A 24,727-nucleotide genomic window follows, 5' to 3' on the forward strand; every position below is an offset into this window, starting at 1 on the left:
TTAAAATAAACTCTGCTCTTTATTAGTCATAAAACCAAGAGTGTAAACCACTATAATTAATTAGTGGCAAAACAAAATACATATTAACTGTGAACGATAATGCTTCTATATAACTCTCACCCTTCTTGCATTTTGTCTGCTTTAGATTCTTCCTGCACCTCCAACTTCTCTAGTTCTCCCACATTAACCTGCTTGTCCCTTTCCTCCTTTTCTTCCTCCTCCTCCTCCTCTCTCAGATGTTTCTGGTCTTCGGTGGTATTCTCTGCATCCCAAGCCAGACGTCTTCTAACAGGTATGGGAGCATCGGACACGTCCAGTTTCTCTGTGGTAGTTTTCTCGGGCTGTTCTTCCAAGACTGATCTTCTTTCTTCTGGTTTTGTAGAAGGACATTTCTGTGAAGCCTTAAGGCTTGTAGGATCTCTGCAGAACAAAACAGGTTTTATTTTAAATTTGAGTAGAGGTTTCTAGTTTATACTTATTTTAATAAGTCTGTCATTCCCTTCCACTGTTCACAACTGTATGTTTCCCACTGATGTTGCCTTGCCCAGACACTGAAGAAGAAAATCTAATTAAAAGTTCACTTTACAGTATAAGTTACAATCTATTAAAATATTCCAAAATAAAATACATCTCATTTCACTCCTACCATCATACATACATGCCTGCACCACTGCTGACAAAACTTCTATGTATCCCCCAACTGGCATTTACATACACAAACTAGGACTCCCCTCCCCCACTCGGTCTAACTTGTTTAGTTATTCAATTAGGGTTTGTGCACAAATTCAAGGGTATTTGTGGATCAAGTAAGCTGATTCAAATTTTATACTTCAGACAGATTCATCTTTTCAAGTCATTGTTAAAGAACAGATTTTGTGATGAACTTTCAAAACAAGATGTTGCATAATTAGAATTTATAGTTCAATTTGGTATGTGTGACTATACTAATACACTATAAAAACGAAAACCTATTTTATTTGCTACATATCAATGTGCTATTCCTCTTATAAAAAGCTAAACTGAATTCACTTTAAAATCCCAAATAGCAGAGATTGCTTCCACTGAATCAGGGTCAAAGTTCCGTATTAATCACAAAAATCCATTAATGAATGAAATGGATGTATACTAATAGCAAATATTCTCTAAGTTTTTATTGTTGTTGCCTTTTTTGTTATTATTTACTTTTTAAAGTTGGTTATGTCTACTGTATAGACATCCCTATTCTACTCTTGTTAACAAGGAATATTATAAAATCCAGCCTTCCAGATTTAAATTATGTATTATTTCTACATAAGTCTGCAAAGCAAGTATGTATGCATAGCTTTACTTTTCAGAGAACAAACTAAAAATAATGAAATGTAACAAGTGGCTGGTATATTTCCATTTGACTAGATAAATTCTGAGCCTTCATATCATTTTCCTATATAATTCCATGATCTAAATAATCGACAACATGCTTTTCCACCATACACAAAGAACATCTCACCCAGCAAGATCTAGGGCTCTAATGTTGCTACTAATGGTTCCTTCTGAGCTCGTGGTCGAAGAGACATCCCAACAGCGGTTGTTATCAGACAGAATCTGATTCAAATGGTCCCGAGAAAAATGTGTTCCCTGAACTCGTTTCCTATAAAACTCAGCCTTCTCTCGCAGTTCTTTAACCTGTGCACGAGAGTATTACCATGTATTATTGTAAATGCTCCTTTGCAAATACCAAGTAGCACATCCAAGACACTGCACAAATACAGCCAGACACCAAGACGAAAAAAAGGCAAAAATAGCCACATACATTCATCAGACTATGTGCATTTTTAAGCAGAAATTAAAACAGTCAAGCTGAAGCACAATGGAGTTATTTCATTTCAGGCCAGCAGGCAGGGAGAAATTTGCAGCAGCTAAGAAAAATACTGACACCTACTTCTTACTTCAACTGAAATGACACAAGTATTCTATGCATTATTAGTTTTTAAAAACTCAAAAGCAACCAACCTCCGCATACCACATGGCATTTAGAGAACCCTAGGGGAGGAATACAGAGACACACTTAATGACAAGTTAATGCCATAGCTGAATATTAATGGGAATCACTGAAATACCTTATTATTCTTCCTTCTAAATATATATCAAACTTGTCAATTTTTTTTTAGGATTTTTAATAACATTTAATTCAGTAACTAAGCTATCTTAACATTGCCTTGAAAACCAATCACATTCCTGCATGCGTTGAATGCTGTCCCTGACAAGGTAACCTAAATACTATTACTATTTCCCCACCTCTGGAAGAGTAGTGACATATCAGAAGCCCCTCACCCCAGTCTTTATTTCTTGTCTTATACACAGCTGCTGCTACTACAGAAATTCCAATGACTCATGAGGCTTCCACCTACAAATTCCTCAATATTCCCTTGTAATCAGCAACGTAGAAACCTCAACTTAAAAAAATATATATTAATACATAATTTAAAATAAGATCCCACAATATAATAACTGTAATATAGTCAACAAAGTGACAGGATGTTTTAAAAAATGTTCCAAAGAACTACAAGATGACCTGAATTTCCTAATATGCATATATGAAAAGGCATCTTTTTTACACATCAAAACCCTTTCATTTTATACATCATACTGCCACCTGCTGGCTTCCCTAAATACAATTCCACAAGGTAAAAAAAATTTAGTTGTAGATTAAATTTTTTTTTAATAATCTGTTAAAAATAATTTCAAAAAATGTATGTTTTCTAACATAAAGACAAAATATAAGGAGTTCCCATCGTGGCTCAGCAGAAACGAATCTGCTAGGATCCATGAGAATGCAGGTTCGATCCCTGGCCTCACTCAGTGGGTTAAGGATCCAGTGTTGCCATGAGCTGTGGTGTAGGTCACAGATGCAGCTCGGATCTAGTGTTGCTGTGGCAGTGGTGTAGGCAGGTGGCTACAGCTCTGATTCAAACCCTAGCCTGGGAATCTCCATATACCGCAGGATTCAGCCCCAAAAAGCCAAAAAAAAAAAAAAGACAGAATACAAGCCTTAAAAGGGTATGTGGATATTGTCTGCTAAAATTGTTTTTCTTTTACTTAAAGGCAATAAAAGCAAATAATGAAACTTGGTATTGCAAAAGCAACTGGAGAAACATATCCTCAGCTCCTTAAGGAAATACTACTGATGTAAAGGTATGCAAGTGATACATTTGTAGGGAACCAGCCAAAGCAAAGGGCAGCACCTGCGAGGGCAAAAGAAACCACATAATCCCTACACAGACCTATTGCTCTAATGAATCAAAACTGAAACATTCCTAAAGGATAATTCAAAATATTGTTTTCTTTGCTGTCAAAAAAAATTGAGCCATGTTCATTTATCATTTCTGTCAACTCTTATACTTTGGAGAAAATTACTAGTAATGGTTCTTGCATTTTAACAAGTAGAACTGAGAAATGGACTGATCTGCTGAAATCTTAACCAGGGTATTCTGAATGCACAGGAACCTTATAATAAAGTACCTTGATATAACTTTACTTCTAGTAAGTTCCCCCCATGCTTCAAATGTGTCATGGCTACTTCATCACCTACATGACAAAATCTTCATGCTAAACACCTCTTCCTCCTGTGTTCTCAAAGTCCTTTATGCGTATTTCCTTTAGTACTCATTTCATTCTTCAGGAATTATTGCTCCTGTCACTCTCCCCTACTAATCTTTGAACCCCTTGAGGTGAGGGAGGATGTAGCATTTCAACACTGACTCCATAACCTGTCCCGAGTATGGACTAAGTGCTGGGCTGAGTAGATGCCTGGTGGCAAAGACATGAGAGGAAGTTCCCACACTCAATGTACGCACAATCTAGTTGAGAAGGCCGACCTCCCCCTATACGAGAAATTACTACCATCATAGTGGTATGATCTATGCCATACTATACGAACAGGACATAAACTGAAGGGGTGGTTCAAGAGGAGGTCCTATCAGTCCTGAGTGTGTAGGGTGAAGCTGCAAGGAGCCACAGAGAAGGCTGCATTCCAACCATGTGGGGGTAACCTCACTGTTTGACAAACCAGAGGATGACCCTCCATGTACACAGTGACCCAGGTTTATCTGACATCATTTTTTTTTTATTTTAATTTTTTTTAATTACATAAAACTCTATTCAGTTCTGTTACTGACATTCAAAACTCCATGTTTTGTTTTGTTTTTTGTTTTTTTGTCTTTTTGCTATTTCTTTGGGCCACTCCCGCGGCATATGGAGGTTCCCAGGCTAGGGGTCGAATCGGAGCTGTAGCCACTGGCCTACACCAGGGCCACAGCAACACGGGATCCGAGCCGCGTCTGCAACCTACACCACAGCTCACGGCAACGCTGGATCGTTAACCCACTGAGCAAGGGCAGGGACCGAACCCTCAACCTCATGGTTCCTAGTCGGATTCGTTAACCACTGCGCCACGACGGGAACTCCAAAATTCCATGTTTTAAATTGACTTTATCAGCAATCTTTGTTAATAATCTTAGTGCCGATGTTATATTTTATGAATACATGATTTGAAACTTCCATAATCCTAAACTAAGATGAAAAATGGGAGGCTGGGAGTTCCCGTCATGGTGCAGGGGAAACAAATCCGACTAGGAACCATGAGGTTGCGGGTTCGATCCCTGGCCTTGCTCAGTGGGTTAAGGATCCAGCATTGCTGTGAGCTGTGGTGTAGGTTGCAGGTATGGCTTGGATATGGTGTTGCTGTGGCTGTTGCATAGGCCAGCAGCTGTGGCTCCAATTAGACCCCCAGCCTGGGAACCTCCATATGCCGTGGGTGCGGGCCTAAAAAGCAAAAAATAAAAATAAAAATAAAAAAGAAAGAAAGAAATATAGGAGGGTGATATTTCCAAAGTAAGGTGTTCTATTTGAAACAGGAAAAACATCAATGATGTGAACTCAGTATTAAAAACAATCCTTACAGCCCCAAACCAGAGCCACTAAAAAGGATATAAATAAACCATGCCAAACTCAACTAAAGCAACAAATACACCCTTTTCCAGGTCAAGTAATACCATCAGATTATATGATATAAACACTGTGAGCAGCATCTTTTCCTTTCTGGATTTCTTTTTCCAAATTAAGAATTCAGCTAAATTGTTTAAAATTTATATGTAAGAAATTTCAAACTCAGAAAACTGAGGAATAAAATACTCCTTTTCCCCCAAAATCATCCCCCCAAAATAAGTAATCAACTTATACCCAGAAGTCTGTCAAATTACAGAAAGTTTCTCAAATGTCACACTTTATCTTGAAACTAAGTCCTATTACTGGAAGACACATGAAAAGAAAATTATCTCAACCAATGTGGTTGGGATAATTAGAAGACTCAGTCTAAAAAAAAAAAAAAAAATTTAACACAGATCCAGTAGTTATTCTGAGGATGGGACTTAACAATTGCAATTGCTGATTATTACTTAAAAACAACCCTTTAAGTGAGCATTTTACAGAATAATAGTGCCATTGATTATAGTATAGAGATAACAAATATATAACCACTGGATAAATAAAACCAACTACCTTAATATTATGTGAATGCAACCTCAGGACTTAGGATTAAACATCCAGTGAAGAGACTATAAATAGATTCAAAAAGTACAATATCTCAAACAACAAAGAGGGAAATGAAGATGCTATGTGGACTAGAAAACTATAACATGATTCAAAAACAGAACTAATATTCTAATGATAAAAAAGTCACTGATGTCCAAGTACAGTTGAAGAGTATGAATCATGTTTCATGAAATGTCAGATGTAGGAAAATGAGGCCACCTACAGTAATTGTCTTTCAGGGGGGAATAAATGTAAGATTTAAGTAAAATATGGCCTATATTAAATGTCTCTGACCTGGTGAACTAAAACTGTCATCACTAACAGTGATCACTAACCTCTTAGCTAAAAATCCTTATACTTCTCTAACTTCAATTTGTTTTTTGAATAATTTTGACCATGAGGTTAAGGCAAATTATTCCACTAGTTTAAATATTTTCAATAAATCACCAACAGCAACCAATAAAATAGCAAATCTTGAAAAGACAGATCTTAAATTAAAAACAACAAAAATGTTCTCTGACATGAAGGCACCTTATCACGACTTCAGACATAACAATCATCTCCGTCCACTAAATGTTTAGATCTGAGGCCTAAATACCAACTCATCTTAGTTGAAACAAGTCTTAGAGACTAAGAGATAATTTTTCCAAAACAAGGAGCTTCTCATGAACCCAACCTACTGAAGTAACCAAAGGCAAAAGGCCAGTGGCTAACACCTATCAACTGGTCACACTCACGCTCTATGGCCACATGCTATGCCCTACCTTTGTTCTGCTTTTCCTTCTTCCCCAACAGACTCCTAGACACAGAGCTCCTCCCCAAAGTCTGGCATGGTCAGAAACTGCTGGAGTTTAGTTTTTGGTCATGGCTGCTTTCAATGCTCACATTTTGAACTTGATTTCACCAGGGTAAATACAGGAGTTTTCCCCCAATAATATCCAGGGCAGCTTCAAGTTTGGCCATTCACTCTGCTGACTGAGCCATGCTCAAGTAGGGAAGGAGAGAGCACCACAAGCAGCCATGGTGGATGGAGTCAAGTAACCTCCTAGAACAACAGTCAGGGCATAGGAGTCACCAGGACTAGGTCTGGGAGCTGCCAGGGCCAAGCCATGGTGGATGGAGTCAAGTAACCTTCTAGGACAACAGTCAGGGCATAGGAGTCACTAGGTCTGGGAGCTGCCAGGGCCAAGAGCCAGCGGCTGAGTGCTAGAGGCTGACTACGTGTAATTGTTAGCCATGGTTTAAAGTCTGGGCCTAAATAAAAGATTCATTCCCATCCAAATTATCCCTCTCTTTATAATGATGGGGGGGGGAGCTTTTACTAATGTCTAATCTAAAATGTTCTCATTTAGCTTATTCACTCAGAGAGGAAAGCAAACCATCAAGATATAGTTTAAAAGATGCGAACTATACAATAACCAAAAAAAGCTCTACCATTTATCCTTTGGCTGCAGGAAGCTAGTACTAAACTAGCACTTCCCAATTCTAGGATAATCCTTTCCCTCCAACCTGTCCTTAGGAGCCTTAGAATTTCTCCCATATGTCAGGGTATCCTAACACTGTAACTCAAACCTCTACCAGCACAGGCCACTCCTTCTAGGGCTGACAGTGGGTGCCAGTCAGACAAACTAATCTTGAAAAATGTAATCAATCAATCTTTAGTTGAGAGAGTGTAGGTCTGAAGGTTATAGAATTACCAAATCTATGTAACTCTATAAAGCTATAATTCTATAAATTGACTTAACATAAATATTTGATTTAAAAATATTTTAACTTTAAAAACCTTATAATAATTAAATACTAATCTCTAAGGAGCTAGTTGCTATATATAAAAAAAAGTGAAACACATTGATAAATTATATCCTAACACATACAATTTTAAATTTCTGATACTTTTAGTGCTATTACTGTAACAAAAGTCTTTAAATTGTAGGAAACTATTGTGATATTAAACTGATATCATATCAAAGAAAATGTGGACTTATTGAATTTATATACTCACCTGATTTGGTATGTTTTCCTTTACACGTGTCCAAGCCCCAGCTTTATATAAATACTGGGATGGGCTCAGAAATTTTGCTCTATATTCAGAATTCACCTTCCTAACAGAAATGAAATGAGAGTAAATATTTCACCACATTGATCATCTAAATAACATAATACTTTTCTTATAAACTACATACCCAAGCCTTTGATGTTTCCAAGGAGTAACCTTCTTTTTAGGCTGGTTTGAGTCTTTTGATTCCATCTCTGCTTCTAATTTTAAAGGATCATCTGTTTTATTACACTAAAATGAAAATAATTTAAACTTTTTATGCTCAATATATGTTACACATTAAAGTGAAAACACAAATGTTATAAAGCATACTTGGATATTGAATTACAATTTTTTTTTTAGAAGCTTTAACTACTAAAGGTAACATAGAAATCAACAAGCAAGTTTTGAAATTAGTATATCTGTTAGTTTCTCGAAATATATAGCTCAGGATATGGTTTAATTTTCTAACAATAAAAATTTTAGATACTTGGCTAAGAAAAAATTTTAATTAACAAATAAACACCTAAATAAATAAACTTGATGTTACTACCTATTGAACATTGGCGTTTTCCCTTGATATTCTAAATTTACATTTAACTGTTACAATGCAAGGTTCCAATGAGTAAATCAGCACATTGATTTATTGAATAACTTAACTCCTTTTTCTCTTTGAGAACATCGTAAGTCCAAAAAAGAGTATATTTGTATAAATTATACATATATATAATTATGATTTATATATACATATGTAATTTTTACGTGTATTTATATATGTGTGTAGATATATAATTTTACTTTCAATCATATAATTTTTATTCTTAGAATCCATAAAATGTCAGGTATGACATATCAGCAGATTCAAAAATAGGACTTATCCCCAATTTACCTATAATTTACATTAATTTTAACTTGATGCTGCAACTCAAACAGCTCCAGTTTCATATTTTCACAAAGTAGATGTTTAGCTATCCCAAGGTAAGTCGTGTGAATTTCACTAGCTGTAATCTGAAATACTAAAGCTTTGGTTTAAAATACATGTGTGTATGTGTGTTTCAGTCTGATTTTCTTATTTAAAGTATACATTTCTATTACCACTATAAGCCCTGGAGCTTACTTTACTATAAGGCCAATCATTTGATATTAGATGTAGCAGACTTACCTGCTGTATTGCTAAGCATTCATCACACTTATAATATTTAATTATGTATGTTTCTGTCTCCCCACTGGTCCCAGAGCTGCTTAGGGCTCAGTGTGGTTATCACTGCATTCTCAACGCCTGGCTTCTACCAAGTGCTCAATAAACATTTGACATTTAGTGAACAAACAAGTTAATGAACTAGCTAAAAACAAAAATCTCAAGTGATGATAAGTAAAAGAAAATCTGTAAAGTTCCAAGTGGCAGTAAGTAGAGTTCCAAATCATGAGGACTGTATTTTGTTAAAAGAATTGACAAATACCTTCTTTTCAGGAGATATTATTTCAAAATTTCTGTTCTCCTTCAAATCATTTCTTAATTTTGGTTCTTTCACTGGAGATAAACCCTTAAAATTTCTTTTGTACTCAGTTTCATGGATGACAGAGTTACCTTTGAATTGTGGAACAAATTTGCTTTTATTGTGGAATACCTTAAAACAAAAATTACTATAGTTAAGTTTTTTTATTGGTTAAATATACAGAACTTAGTTCTTTAATTGCTTAAAATTTCACATATAAAGTTGAATCACAGGATACAAAAAGAGGAAATCATATACAGCTATTTGAAATTTCATTTCACATGTCTAATTAACATCCACTGCAACAAAAGCAAATACGGACAAATGGGATTGTACCAAAACAAAAAAGCTTCTGTACAGAAAATAAAACAATCAACAGAATGAAGGAACAACCTATTGAGTGGGAGAAAATATTTGCAAACCACACATTTCAAAAGGGGTCAGTATTCAAAATATTTAAGGAGTTCCAACTCAACAGCAAGAAAACAACCTGATTAAACATCAGCTTTTTATGCCTTGGCAAAAGGCATAAAACCAGACACATAGATTAAATGGAACAGAATAAAGAGTCCAGAAATAAGCCCACACATACACAGTCAATTTATGACAAAGGATATAAATGAGGAGAGGTCTCTTCAACAAATGGTGTTAAAAACACTGGACAGCCACATGTAAAAGAACCAAACTGGACCACTGCCTTACACTATACATAAAAATTAACTCAAAATGGATTAAAGACTTCAATATAAGCCCTGAAACCATATAACTCTTCTAAGAAAACATAGGCTAAGCTCCATGACATGGCCTTGATGATTTTTTAGATTTGACACCAAAAACAAAGGCAACAAAAAGCAAAATAAATGAGGCTACATCAAACTATTAGGTACATCCGTACAGCAAAGGAAATCATCAACAAAGTGCAAAGGCAACCTATGAAAGGGGAAAGAATATTTGCAAATCATATATCTTATAAAGAGTTAATATTCAAAATTATAAAGAACTACAACTGAATAGAAAAAAAAATCTGATTAGAAATGGGCAAAGGAACTTTTTTCCAAAGAAGACATACAAATGGCCAGTGGGTACATGAACAGGTGCTCGATATCACTAACTTCAAGGAAATAAATCAACTTTACAGTGAGATTTCACCCCACACATTAGAACGGCTAATATCAAAAATATAGAAGATAAACAAGTGCTGGTGAGGGTGCAGGGAAAAAGGAATGCCTGTCCACTGCTGGTGAAAATGCAAATTGACAAGGCCACTATTGAAAGCAGTATGGAGGGTCTTCAAAAAATTTATAGAACTGCCATGCGACCCCACTTCTGGGTATATATCCAAGGGAAATGAAATCAGTATCTCAAGAGATATATGCACTCCCATGTTTATTACAGCATTATTTACAGTAGCCAAAGTATAGAATCAATTTAAGTGTCCATGGACAATTGAATGGATACAGAAAATGGAATATAATTCCAGTCTTAAAAAAAGAAAATCCTCTCTTTTGTAACATGGATGAACCTGGGGAACATATGCTAAGTGAAATAAGCCAGGTATAGAAAGACAATGTAGTGAGTATTGAATGGTATGATCCCACTCACATGTGGAATCTGAAAAAACTCATAGAAGCAGAAAGTAGAACGGTGATTGCCAGAGACTGGGGGACGGGGGAATGGGGAGATGTTAACTGAAGTGTACAAAGTGTCAATTAAGCAGGATAAATCAGTTATGGAGATCTGAAGTACCAGATGGTGACTACAGTTAATAATACTGTATTGTATACTTAAAATTTGCTAAGAGGATAGATCTTAAGTGTTCTCAGCAAGCACATAAAAAATGGCAACAATGTAAGGTGATAGATTGCTAATTAGCTGGACTGTGACAATCATTTCACAATGAATACATATATTAAAAGTTCACATGCACACCATACATATATAATTTTTGTCAACTATACTTTAATAAAACTGGAAAGAAAATTCAAAGGTCAACTTTCAATACTCATTACTATGTTTTGAATAATAATTACTATAATCAAAATTATGCTTAAGCCAAAAGAAATAATGAACCACACTTTTCTCCATTAGCTTTACAAGGCAGCTCTGTATCAGCTCTACAGGTTTTTTTCCTCCTTGACATAAATGTTTTTATTCCTGTAACAATAAAAAATTCTTAACATTCAGAACATCTGACATATGCATTTGCACAATTCTTTTCCTTTGCTTGCTTATTTTTAGCTTAAGGCAAGGAAAAAGGCAGGTAATTATTATGTTTCTATTTTTAAATGTTTCCTTTTATCCTTAATATTTCATAATATGTTTTCCATTTTATGACATATTACCACTGTTTACAAAGAGAATAAATGGAAAAGATATGGAATTCAAATAAAGTATATTATTGCTTCATGTGCTTAATAATACACATTCATACAGATTACAACCAAACAGTATATCTTTTTAAGTACAGCATAACCTCAAGGATTTTTCTGCCAAATACTGTTCTGAGGCCTTTACATATTAATATAAGACATCCTTTCAGAAAACAGGTGTCTTATAAGCTGAACAGCTCTTTTAGAGGTTCTCCATCAACAAGCATTGAAAGTTTGTCATAGAGCTCTTCAATCCACAGACCTGAAACTGATAGGCTTTCAACTAATGACGAGCATTTGCTTAAAAATAAATTCTTTAAAACCATCACTAACAAAAGCAATAAAGCTAGTAGTGAAAGTACCACTAGTGATTTATACCATACTTCTGATACTATAAAAAACATTTCTACACAATGCTTTCACCGAAACATGTAAAAGTTGTCAATAAGGCTTTGATTTGAACCATCTCTAGCTTAAAGGTAAAATATTCTACAAAACCTGAATCATCACAACTTTCAGGCTGCAGGTAATTTTGTAGGTACACTTTCTATCCAAGAACACTTGTGAGCCAGCAAAAGAAGTATTGTTTCTACTCACTAGGTTCATTATGTTATTTTATGTGTTTCTAAAATGTTAGATAAATTTCAGTTTTTTAAAAATGGAATAACAAGCCTAAAGCTGCTCAATTTATAGGATAACATTAGTCTTATTGTCTTCATATATGATGACATGTTACTGCCTTGCTGAATCTAATTATCCTCTCAGTCCTTAGAGGGGTGTATAAAGTATACAGGTGAGTGAGAAAGAAAAGGCTAAACTGTCTTGAGTCTCTGGGGATACTCTAAATGGAAATATTTGCCACCTAAACCAAGGAGTATGGTTAAGAACGTAAATGCAAATTAAGAGCCTAAGAACTATCTAGAGAATGACAGCAGTAAAAGAGCAGATTGTGTTAAGCAAAGGTGGTCCAATACGAAAATTGTGCAAGGATACAATGAAACCTAACATCATATTTGGTTACCATTACAGCTTTTGAATTTTATAAATAGTTAAAATGACAATTCCCATGACTGCTCACTTTACGTAAGGGCAAAATTATACATCTGTGTCACTTTCAACCTATTCTGTACTTATTAAAATAATTATCCCATATGTATAACTGATTCACTTTGCTGTACACTTGAAACTAACACAACACTGTTAGTCAACTATACTTGAGTAAAATTTTAAACAAATATCCAAAGCAGTTACGCTTTTCTTAGAAGACAGAAAACATGCAATATATTAGTTACTGAAACACATCAGAATAAAACCAATTTAATAATTTTTAATAAATACAAAAAATTTTACAGCATGCAAAAACTTACCAGTCCTCAAGTTTTCATTACCCTGTCTCATATTTAGTATATGTGATGGATCTGGCAACAATGATCATCAGTAGCCTAGGACAGTATAATATTACTACTATAAATCAGAAGTAATAAGATGATTTTAGCAAAACTCTCATTTTCACTTTTCTAGAACCTACCTCCAGGCCTACTTAAGCATCTAATTTCTTTCAGCTCTTAGTTCTATGTAAATCAGCAATACTAGGTTAGATGATGATACTCAAAAATGCATTGCATCCATTAAACTACCTGATTGGCTGCAAAAGCTGGAGCAGTTTCTTTAGGGGTCTTCCAAACAAACTGCCTTTGATATTCAGAATTTCTCAAGGTATTATGTGTGGGAACAACAGTCAATCCAGCTTTCTTCCGGAGAAGTCTATCCAACTGTTAGGGACAAAAAAAAAAAAAACCCCACTCAAAGTCATTAAAAATTTCTATTTGAATTTTTTTTCACTGTAGTAAAAAACATAGAACATAAAAATCTACGCTCAATGAAATTTTAAGTGTATATAGTACAGTATTGTTAACTATATGCATTGTTATATAGAAACTTTCTTCAATTGATAATCTTCCTTTTAAATCGTCAAATTTAAAATTGTCCTTTTAAATCCTTTCTTAATTAAGTCAAGGAATTATTATGCATCCCAGCAAAAGATAACATTTCTTAGTCCCTTCCTACCCTTATTCATAATTGAATCTATTACTAAGAAACGATAGCATATTACCTCATCCACATTTGGCTTCTGGGACACCCCTTCCCACCAGACTTACATGTCACTTTCCTTGACTCCCCTGTTCCCCTGGTTTTCCAACACTTCTAAATGTTTCTCTGTAGTTCCAGTCAGCAGTGGAAACGAAATGGGGAGGAAGCAATGGAGTGAAGAAGAATACGGGAGGCAGTGAGGTGTCTGCACGGGTCTTTGCAGCCTCTGCTTATGTGCTCACAGGGACCTGCCAGAGGCCAGCTGGGACATAAGAGAGCAAAACTGCAAGATATTTGAGATCCAGCTAGACGTCTCCTTCCTTTCGCATTTTTTTTCAGTTGAGACTGTTTTTTTCTGCTAGTACACAATAAGAAATTGAAAAGGGCCTAGGTGTAAGTCAGCTCACCATCCCTGCCAGTAGTAATGGCCTACTATTCCCCTCCTCTGTCTCAACTTGATCTCTCCCTTAGGACTCAGGTGCTGATATATGATAAATAAAATCCAGAGGCAAACTGTCCACCCAATGAAGGGAGAGCCTGGTATAGCCAGTACAAAATGGCAACTATTAAAAACAGAACTAACTCATAATAACTAAGGTCAACAGACTCTTATCAATGATTCTACAGACATTAGACAAGAAAACAACAATGGAAAAAATTTAAGCACAAAATGTAATACTACTGAAGCGATGATGAATTTTACAAAGATTTCTATGCTTCTGGGAGTTCCCGTTATGGCTCAGTGGTTAACAAATCCGACTAGGAACCATGAGGTTGCGGGGTTCGATCCTGGCCTTGCTCAGTGGGTTAAGGATCCGACGTTGCCGTGAGCTGTGGTGTAGGTTGCAGATGCGGCTTGGATCCCGTGTTGCTATGGCTCTGGCGTAGGCTGGCAGCTACAGCTCCGGTTGGACCCCTAGCCAGGGAACCTCCATATGCCGCAGGAAGTGGCCCTAGAAAAGGCAAAAAGACAAAAAAAAAAAAGAATTCTATGCTTCTGAAGTAAAACAGAGTGAATATACCTACCCCATCATCCACGTTTTCTGAGAGAAGCTTGGTAGAATGTTCCAGTTCCACATTTTCACTAACTGGCACATGGTTTGCTGCTATATCCTCCTTATTTTCCACAATGTCTGAAGCCCCTTCAGCTCTGGAGTCTGCAGAGTGAGATCTGGTTCTCTTGGGAACCCTTGAAGCTTCTAGTGCTAGAACTCTTTCTTGGTTAATATCTTCTTTTTTTTTTGCCTCCTGTGATTCTGGTGTTCTGGGGCCTTCAGGTTCTGGTGATAGAACCACATCCTTCTCTGACGTAGCTCCATTCCACTCAAGAGACTTTGAAATCTGTGGGTCGTGGTGAGGAACTCTTCTTTTGGAAATAAAACTTGGCTCTTTTGTGATTCCTATAGAATATAATATACAAAAATAGCAGTATAAAGCTACAAAGACAACTTTCAATTACACTTTTGAGAGGAGAAATGGAATTTAAAACTCAGTTGAGATACACACACAATAACTTTCAAACATAGGAATTTTAAAAAGTGCAGTTTTTCAACATAAAATCTTTACTTTTGCTTTAAGAAATACCAGAAGTTTGACCATAATTTTAAATTGGGTCACAATGTTCAAGTTATCCTAACACAAGCCACTGGAAGAGCAACGTGATGGACCTGGCAAGCCAGGTGGTGTGTTTCTAATTACTTTCCTGTGCTACTTAACAGAACAATGGGCCCTGGTACTGTCAAAATCTGGAACTTTTCACAAAGCTTCTCTTATGCAGAGCAGACCAAGATGAGAAGGGATGAGATGTCACTATGCTAGATCTTGGTTCTCCATTTGCCTTGAGTTCCTGAGAAGTAGAGAGAATAAGCCCTTTTAACAAGAACTAAGATACTATTTCTCTATATTTCTGTGGGGCAAGAAAATGTCCAAAAAACTTAACCTTCTAACCAGGTAAGAGGAGCTGTGTGGAACAACAGCCACTGAGACACTGTCCTAGTTTGGAGCCATTCTTTAAACAGAAAACTGTGCAGGGTGGAAAAGAAAGATTAAGACTAGAAGGGAAGGGAAGGTGGACAGACAATCTGGTGTAAAGTAAAACCAGAGTTCTTTAGCCTCTGTCATGGATGTTGTGGCCATTGAACAGAGGATCCCCACTTTTACAAAAGTCTCCCCTAGACGATGGTCTTCAAACTGGGTGCATATGCGTCTGAAGGCACATAAAAGCATTCCAAGGGGGAAGCAGAAAAGGGCAGCTGAAGGGAATTTCTTTCCAGATCCAAACTTCTACACGTGCTACTTCCTGACACTGATCTGCCAAAGGGCTATGTCTGCTATCTGCAGTTTCTTCTCTCACCACTCCTTCCGTAAGCACCCCTTTCCAATTTCACAAGAGAAAAGACATGCCTCTCAATCACCCTATGGAATTTTAAAAAATATCACAGGAGGAGAGGAACACAGAAGGGACAGTTCAAGAAAGCACAACTCCTAAGAGAGAATATTTGTCAGCAAAGCAAAGAAGGCAGAGATTAGAAATAACAAAGGAATGGTGCCTTATTTCATCTAGCTCCACACCTTCTCCATCCACATATCTTAGAATTAAAATTTAGGTGTAAGGGAACCATCATGTGAAATGCATGTATGCATATTGACACATTTATTTGAACCAAAAAGTAAAGTTAGACTTTTTTCTCAGAGAAAATAATTCTAATTTACCTCATTAGCTTGCCATGAAGACTGACTTTAACCATTAAATGGTGAATATTTACATTAACTGAGCTAAGTTGGCAGCTCCAGAGTCTTAACAAAATATATGTAAAATATATACACAAAATATTTGCTATGCCAGAAATTACATCCTTTGAAACTATTCATTACACTTAGGATTAAAAAATTAAACATCAACTTAAAAATGTGAAGCAATATAGAGACTTTCTAAATACTTTTAGCGGGTATGAAAGCAAAAAAGCTTGAAGACCACAGCCCTAGACATCTCTGTTTTAACACAAAGCAGGGCTGGTAGAAAAAGAGCAAAATGAAAAGAGAAGACTCTCAAGTGGTCCACCCTTGTCTCCCAGCACCACCAAAAACATACTATAAGGAAAAATACACACAAAACGTCCAGCCAGTCCTAGGTTTGTACAGCCACTGTTCCTTGCTAGACTCCCACCTCTGTTTCTGAACAACCTGGAGTTCTCACTCTGCCCGTCTCCTCTCCCTTACCTAATATTTCCTGTTAACATCCCTCCACCTGGACCACTCCTTCCTTCAGAATGTACCTTACTCCAAAGTGGCTTTGCTTCCAGGGTCTCTTTTTATCACCCCTACCTCAAATGTAGCAAACTGAGCTAAAACATTATGGGGGCAACTATGTGGTTAACCAAGTCCCTAGTGTCATTATATCCCTCTTGGCCCTCAGTGGGCTGGCCACATTTTCAGAGATTTATTTTGGGATTCTTAATCTAATGGAGCCTCGAATTTGTGGAGTATTTGGTCATTTGGAAAGGATTATGAGCACCACCCTGCCCAAGATGCGGGGAAAGCCAGTCTTGGAAGCCAGGCTCTGGGCAAAGGATGCTGACACTTAAGAGGAATCCTAAAAGAATCACCCACTCTAGTCTGCTCTTCCCTTTGTTCCCCAAACCTAATCCTGGAAATATTGTCCAATTTCTCAATCTTGGCACCCCACTCGTAAGTCTTTCTTTTCTTGGCTTCAAACATCTAAGACTTGAGGAACTTATATACCACACATTCTGGCACATTCACACATGTCACAGGTAGGGCACCAAGCACTCATCTGCATATATGCACCGAGACACCCCTCCCAGCAGACCTATGTGAGAAGCTTCCCAAGTCCCACTTGATGAAACAGGCCCAATCTGCCCAAAGTCACACAGCAAATGTGGATTCAAACATAGCTTTATTCATTCATTCGAGAGTAAGCTCTAGAGCGTGCCAAGGCCCTGTGTCATGTACTGGGTAGAAACAAAGTGGTGAAGACTGGCAGGCAGAGCCCTGCTCTCAGAGATCTTAGATTATAGGGAGGGAGAATTAAGCAAGGACGTTGAATGGAGTCAGTCTGTCTTTTCCCCCCCTCTACCATGCTCTGGGGAACCCTGGCTAAGGGCTCTGACTTCCTTGGGATACAGGTAGGAAGCATGTGTGATGACAAGAATGGGGCCTCTGAGCAACAAAGACGATTTCAAATCATGGTTCTGTCACTTACTAGCTGTGAACTTTGGACAAACTGCTTAACTAGCTAAGCTTCCATTCCACAAGACCTTGGGAGGTCTCCTCCCACACTTGTGCACTCTCAGCTTTCATGTCTCAGCCCAATATCACCTCCAAAAGTCTTCCCTGACCACTGACTCTAAAGTGTACTCTCTCCAACCCACCCCTCTTCCAAGTTATTTATCACACCAGACTACAATTTTATATAATAACCTGAAATCCCCTGGTTTATTTAATAAGCTGTCTTCCCCCACAATTAAGGGTTTTTGTCTGGTTCCAGGCTATATCCCCAGAAGCTTGGAATAGTCCCAGCCTACAGTACCCTCACAAAAAATATTTGTTAAACAAGTAAGTCAAACAGGCCAAGTGAACAATGCTTCCTAATTTTTTAATAAATCATTTTGCATACTTAACCCTAATTAGTTGCTTGACTTACCTAATTGATCTGACCTAAGTCCAGCCCATGGGTATCTTCGCCCCACTGAGGGATTATAGGACTCTGACAAATATGACTTTTTCCACAGAAAGTTTCTCTGGTATTCACTCAACCCCTGTAATGCAAAGTACAATTTGAGGTCAAGGCAATTAATGAAAGTTGTTTTAGACATCAATAAAAATAATTTCTGAACCTCTAAAAAGAGTTGAAAGACTTTAGATTGATAATTAAACACAGAAGAGCTCCTTAATAATAGCTAATATTTATCCAGCCCTGCAGTAGGCAGTTCATAGTGTTATATCCTTTAATCCTCACCATCACTTGAGGCAGATGCTACTAGGAATCTGAGGCTCAGCGCAGTTACCCACTTGCTGGCTGTCTGATGCCAAAGCCTGAGCTCTTGTCTGATAACGACTGACAATCTAAATCCTCATCACTATAATTATCCTAATTACCCTATCCTCACCGAATACACAATATTATATATTATGTCTAGACCCTTTTGACGTTTTGTAAAGTCAACCAACAAAAGACAAATTTCCCTCCCATTCTGGATACAAACTCTCAAGATAAAAGAAGACAGTTAGGGTTTGTGGAATACTTGGGTCAACTGCTGTGTTGAAAGCTGCTTGACAGTTACTAGCTACCTGGTATTTCTAACAAACCTTAAACAAACGCACAACTATGCATAATGTGTATTTCTTAAACTCTATCTAGTCAAGCTCTCATTTCTCAAGGCTTTAAAGGACATAGGCACTTTAAAGTTTTAAAAAGAAGTGGGGAGGAGTGTTAAATGCTAAGCCATGACGTGGTCCACAGCTGTCCCAATCTGAAGTCACTTTAGTTCCCATTATAGAGCGCCCTCCTTCCATCTCCACGTCTCTTGAGTCCCCCGCCCCCCAAATAAATCTATCTCAAACCATCTAACTCTTCTACTCGGCAACTCGGAAGTGCATGTGAGTGGAGATGGGGCTAGGCTAGAGGAGACGAGCCTCCCTCCTCCAGAGGATGGTGACAAGCAGGCTCGGGAGTTGGCAGGCTCTGCGGGGCCGAGGGGCAGGGCCCAAAAAGCCATCGAGGCCCTGGCGCCCAGCACCCGCCCCGCCCCAACACCCCAAACAGTCTTCGGGCCCGGGACCCCGGCCTCACCTTGAAGCGCACCGGCATGTCGCCCGGCGGCTGAAGCCCCCGCCACTCCGACAGTTAACGGGACAAAAAGCCCCGAGGGGGCGGGGCGACAACAGTAGGTTCCCTAGCAAAAGCCTCGGCCCGGCGTCCCCGACTACGCGCCGGCGCACTCGGCGCGTCCTTCCTTGAACCCTGTCGCTCTGCCTTTCCCCGCCCATTTTGCAGCCTAAGAACCAATAGAAGCTCGGAGAACCCGTGCCGTCATTAAGTTCGACCAATCAGTGCCCGAAAGGAGGAAGGGCCCCCCCCCCAACCGAATCCCGAGAGCTGAGAGAGATGGCGGGCAGAAGGCCCGCCAATGAGGCTCTCGGAACCGAGGTGGGCGGGGCCCCGCGGGAGCTTCGTTCTGAGAAGAGGTCAATGGCGCCGGAGTTTGCGGCCTCCGCGCAGCAATGGGTCTGCCTGCCGCGGAGATACGTGTGTCACCGGCCTCGCTGGGCTCAGGCTTTTACGTCATAAAACAAGAAGGTGTGTTCATATTTCCACCATGTATGACAGAATGGGATGTTTCTTTTTATGAAATGGAAATATTCAGGTCTGTTCTTCTGATATCAGTTCTGTAACAACCATGCTACCCTATTTACTGTCACATCAAAAGGAATAAGCGAGAAAATATAGGCAGACAGAAAAAAAAATTTTTTTTTATTGAATCTTGAAAGACAAACTGCTGACTTCCAGTGATGTTCTTGCCTCCCACGACACCCACCTCAAGAGGTACATGTAGCTCCTAGAGTAGAAAACTTTTATTGATAAATGCTTGTGAGTCTTTACTTACGAAGCTTCAGCCTTGCCTCTCTTCTCACCCTTTTTTTTTAAATAAAATTCCACCTAATTTTTACAGACTTTTGCCATCATTATCAATAAATACTTCTTATTGATGTACCATTGACAGAAGGCTGTGTTGCCCTGACAATGGGAAAGAAATAAATTGTCCAGATAGTTCTCTAATATGCTTGGGAAGAATAAACATACATTTATTTAGTGATAGTACAATGTATGTCATGTGCTAAATTTCCAAATGAGAGATATAAATGATAAGGGCTATAGGGATTGGAGGAAGGAGGCATCCCTAAGAGCAGAGATGATTAGAAAAAGCCTCAGGAAGAAATATTCAGACTGAGCCTTAAAGATTAGAAGAACTGAAATAAGTAAAGAGGAAAATGAGGAGTTCCTGTTGTGGCTCAGTGGAAATGAATCTGACTAGTATTCATGAGGAGGCAGGTTTGATCCCTGGCCTTGCTCAGTGGGTTAAGGATCAGGCGTTGCCCTGAACTGTGGTGTAGGTCACAGACGCGGCTTGGATCCCCGCATTGCTGAGGCTGTGGTGTAGGCCAGCAGCTACAGCTCAGATGGACCCGTAGCCTGGGAATCTCCATATGCTGTGGGTGTGGCCCTAAAAAGACCAAAAAAAAAAAAGGGAAAATGGGACAATCAAAAGTTAGATGTCTGAATGGAATGCTGCCAGGCTTCTTCCAGGAACAATGGATGCAGTTTCATTTTACTTTTTTCATTTGTTGACTGAAGAAAAGGATACCCTCTTGTAAACTTTTAAATATTAATACCAATCCTTGATGCTCTCCTTTAAGCACTTTCTACAGAGGCCTGTCTTCTGAATCCTAATTGATGTCTCTGTTCTTCATCATTACTGAGATACTTAAAAATTCATTTGAAGGAGCCACCTGATATCTGAAACAAAGAGAATATTAAATCAGTCCCTATGCAGCCATGCATCTAGGGGGCCCTTGATAAATGTTAATTGGTGGTGACAGCATCTCTGTCGTGTAAATTAAGACTGGAACAAACAAGACACAGTGGAACATAAAACAAAAATCCTCTGCAGGATGGCAGCCTGGATCTTACAGGGTGGGAGAGACATAGCCCTGGTTGTACACACAGCTTTGTTACCACTTATTGCTAAGGTGAAATCAGTAAAAGCAAGTATGTAGAATGTAGCCTGCCTGCCAAACAAGGGCAATGATAACTGCTGAGCAAGGAACAAATGACAAGAAAACCAAACAGCAGATGGTAAAAAAAAAAAAAAAAAAATGACTTAGTCATGACTTAAGTTTGCTGAGATATGCTATAAGGACTCAAGGAAAAAGAATATTTTACTTTATTACTTATAACAAAATCCTGTTTATGAGCCAAAGATGTAGACATAAAAAAAAGGGCCTACCTCAGTAAATGAGAGTTGTGTAGCCTGTGTTTACCAGGTCCTACCACTCTGGGCTACTGCAGAAAACGGACCATACACAGTTCCACCCAGGTGTTCTGGGGAGTCCCTAGGAAGTGTCTCACATGTGCTTACAGTGACCACGTATAGTTTGCTTAGCAACACTGCCACTTCTCCCAATAACCACACATCTCTAGGTGTCCCTCTGCCTGCCACTAACATTTACTAGGAACTGAGTTACCATGGGGCGCAGCAGGGAACCTCCTCAGGCTGTTCAACCCTACTGGGGATCTGTGACAAGGTACATTCTTTGTGTTACCCTCTATTGAATGAGCACCAAAATGTCTTAGCTATTCTTCTTATATTTTAGCCTTCCTTCTCTCCAGAGGGCGCAAAGTGAAGTCCATGGAGTCTAAGCCAGAACGTAATTCCTCAAGTGATGGATCCCATTCTATGTTCTCTTTTCCAGTTAAGTAAGGTGTTCTTACTGAGTTAAGGGTGTTACAGCTGGTTCCCTCTTCCCTTTCTTGATCTCTCTGTTTCTCATGCAAATAGACTTTGTTTATTGCATGTGATAGACTAAACTGGTACATCCTCTATAAACGCAATTTGGCAATGCTTTCATCCAGCAATTCCACTTTTATATATTAACTTACAGATATACCTGCCCATATGTGAAAAAACAATTCATTTAATGTTGTTTACTGCATTGTTTATAGTAACAAAAGTTGGAAGCAGCTCCAATGTCCATCTGTAGGATTCTAGTTAAACACATTAGGGTTCCTACAAGGCCCAGAGCAGCCAGAGCAGGAACAGGCAGAGCAGCAGGTCCAGACACAGCACAGGCTACTCTGCTCCTGCATATGGAGGTTCCCAGGCTAGGGGTCAAATCGGAGCTGTAGCTGCTGGCCTACGCCACAGCCACAGCAACTCAGGATCTGGGCCACGTCTGCGGCCTACACCACAACCCACGGCAACTTCAGATTCTTAACCCACTGAGCAAGGCCGGGGATTGAACCCACAACCTCATAGTTACTAGTCAGATTTGTTTACACTGCGCCACAACGGGAACTACTCCTTTCAACTTTCTGACCCAGCAGATTCAGGAGGGATCTTGGACCCCTCAGATATCAAGTACATACTATATCTGTCAGGGCCCGGCTGGGAAAACAAACTACCAGAAATATTTCAACAAAGAAAACTTAATATAAGCTATTGGAGAACTTAAACAAACTGAAAGGAGAAAGAGAGCATGGTAATTCTAAGAAGCACCTCACACCCTGAGGCTAGAAGAATGGAGGGAAAACGCTGAGGTGATTCAAATGCAGCCCCAAGTAGGCTGGAGAGACCTCCTGGGAGGTGGTCAGACCTCTGAGAAGGAGTCACTGCCCAGCTTCTGCTGGTGCCTCTGAGGGGACAAAATGAGACTGCCTTCCTCCGCCCAAAAAAAAGAGAGGTTAGAGATGGGATTGAGGAGACTGCAACCAACTGCCACCATGGAGGCAAAGGTCATTCATTGGTAAGGGATGCAGAGAGGAAACGTTAGCAAAAGAGAACTTTCCAGGTTCTCTAGTGTCCTCTCTTAGCAGACCTAACAGGGAGCTAACAGGGTCTGCAGATTCCAGAGTGAGACAACAACTGAGACGATAGCTTATTGACTTGCACGCCCCCTTAAAAAGAAAGAAGCATTTTTTTTTTTATGAGCTAACATGGCATGATCCCTGCCCCTCCCCCCAAAAAGGCAAGTTGTAAAAGAGTGTGTATAGTATACCATCAGTTGAGATAAAGGAAAGACAAAGAAAAGAAAGAAAAAAATGTCATGTGATGGCGTCACACCCAGACATTTTTTTCCCTCATGAGTCTAATTCCATTAGCAGTGGCTATGAATATGAGCATTTTATTCAACTTATAAATATATGGCAATTTTATGGTATTGATAGTTATCATTAGGGGTATCTTCCTACTTAATACTCCTTCCATTGACTCTTTTTAAAGTCACTTTGATTCATATATATATATATATGATATATTTATCACAACAGGGCCTTTGCCTCTTCTAGAGACAAAAACATAGCAAGATCCTTTAAAGCAACTTTTATTTGTACTTGAAGTATAAATATACTACTCATTCTATTCAAAACAGGAAGTCGATCACTTCACAAATCTAGCAATCTCCCATCATTTTCTCAGTAGCACCTGAAACATTGGAGGGTTTGTGCTTGCGCCTAACTATATTCATTTTTCTTTAACAAACAAAAATGTGTTCTCTATAAGCAAAACACTTACACAGACAACAAAATTTAAACAGCCCGGGTCTTCAAAAGTGATTACCATCAAATGAGGGGACAAATACGTACACAAAGAACACAGGAAATGATAAAGAGAAGGAAGCAAGGAAGGAGCTAAATGTGAGCACGCTGGGATTCTCAAGATGCTTTTAAATCCAGAGCCTGAAAGCTTGATCTAAAACTGGGAACCAAAGAATAGAGAGAATACTGGAGCTGCTTTTAAATTCCATCCTGGGAAATACCTGATCTTGAAGACCTTTCACTTTCTCTTTTATTATGCCCTCAGGTAGCTGAATCCAGGCCAGAGATCAAGAAGATTTTAACTAACACTTGCTCAAGATTCGTTCCCCAAAGGTAAATTACTTGCAGTCTGTTGTCTCTTTTTTTTTCCCTTATTGCTTCAGACATGGGAGCAAAGCTGTTTTAGAAATCACCATTTTATCAACATGGTAGGACATCATCCTTGCAGTTGTATATGTATAGTTTTCTCTGAAATACCTTACCAGGTAACTGAAATTCCAGTCTCCAAGCTCAGCAATGCTCTGGTGCTTGTAACTTCATCTGGGGTCACTTACATGGGCTTTCCTTGGTAAATCTTAAGCTCAGCCTTTGCCAAAAAGCAATCAGTCTGACAGCCACTTTCTTTGGCATTTTTCCAGAGGTATTAACTGCCTTTTCCTCATATGAATGAATTTCTGATTGCGCAACTGAAAAAAAAAAGTGAAAAAATTAAGGCAGGGGATTCTTTCTTAGAAGCAAAATTGCTGATACTTCACATTAATGTCAGTAAGAACCAAATAAACAAGGTCTGTGATTAAGACTAACAAAGAGCCAAATGCAATTTGCCCTCCAGACT

General features: G+C 38.5%; 1 protein-coding gene across 2 annotated transcripts in view; it reads right to left on the reverse strand.

Moving 5' to 3' along the window:
- MDM1 (Mdm1 nuclear protein) overlaps window positions 1-19,529 on the reverse strand; it is a 32,185-nt gene extending 12,656 nt beyond the window's left edge. The window contains exons 1-10 of one of the 2 annotated variants that reach the window (XM_047787152.1): window positions 19,372-19,529; window positions 18,223-18,337; window positions 14,586-14,959; window positions 13,106-13,240; window positions 9,064-9,231; window positions 7,752-7,855; window positions 7,571-7,670; window positions 1,990-2,019; window positions 1,487-1,662; window positions 121-420 (exon numbers count right to left, since the gene is read on the reverse strand). In XM_047787152.1, coding sequence (XP_047643108.1) covers window positions 121-420; window positions 1,487-1,662; window positions 1,990-2,019; window positions 7,571-7,670; window positions 7,752-7,855; window positions 9,064-9,231; window positions 13,106-13,240; window positions 14,586-14,959; window positions 18,223-18,337; window positions 19,372-19,389 — 1,520 coding nt within the window. In that variant the 5' untranslated portion in view covers window positions 19,390-19,529. The remainder of the gene's footprint in view (window positions 1-120; window positions 421-1,486; window positions 1,663-1,989; window positions 2,020-7,570; window positions 7,671-7,751; window positions 7,856-9,063; window positions 9,232-13,105; window positions 13,241-14,585; window positions 14,960-18,222; window positions 18,338-19,371) is intronic. The other variant, XM_047787153.1, reaches the window with a different exon arrangement.
- Between the last annotated feature and the right edge of the window lie 5,198 nt (window positions 19,530-24,727).

Source organism: Phacochoerus africanus, chromosome 7 (genome assembly GCF_016906955.1).
Source record: "Phacochoerus africanus isolate WHEZ1 chromosome 7, ROS_Pafr_v1, whole genome shotgun sequence".
NCBI classification, from domain to species: Eukaryota; Metazoa; Chordata; class Mammalia; order Artiodactyla; family Suidae; genus Phacochoerus; species Phacochoerus africanus.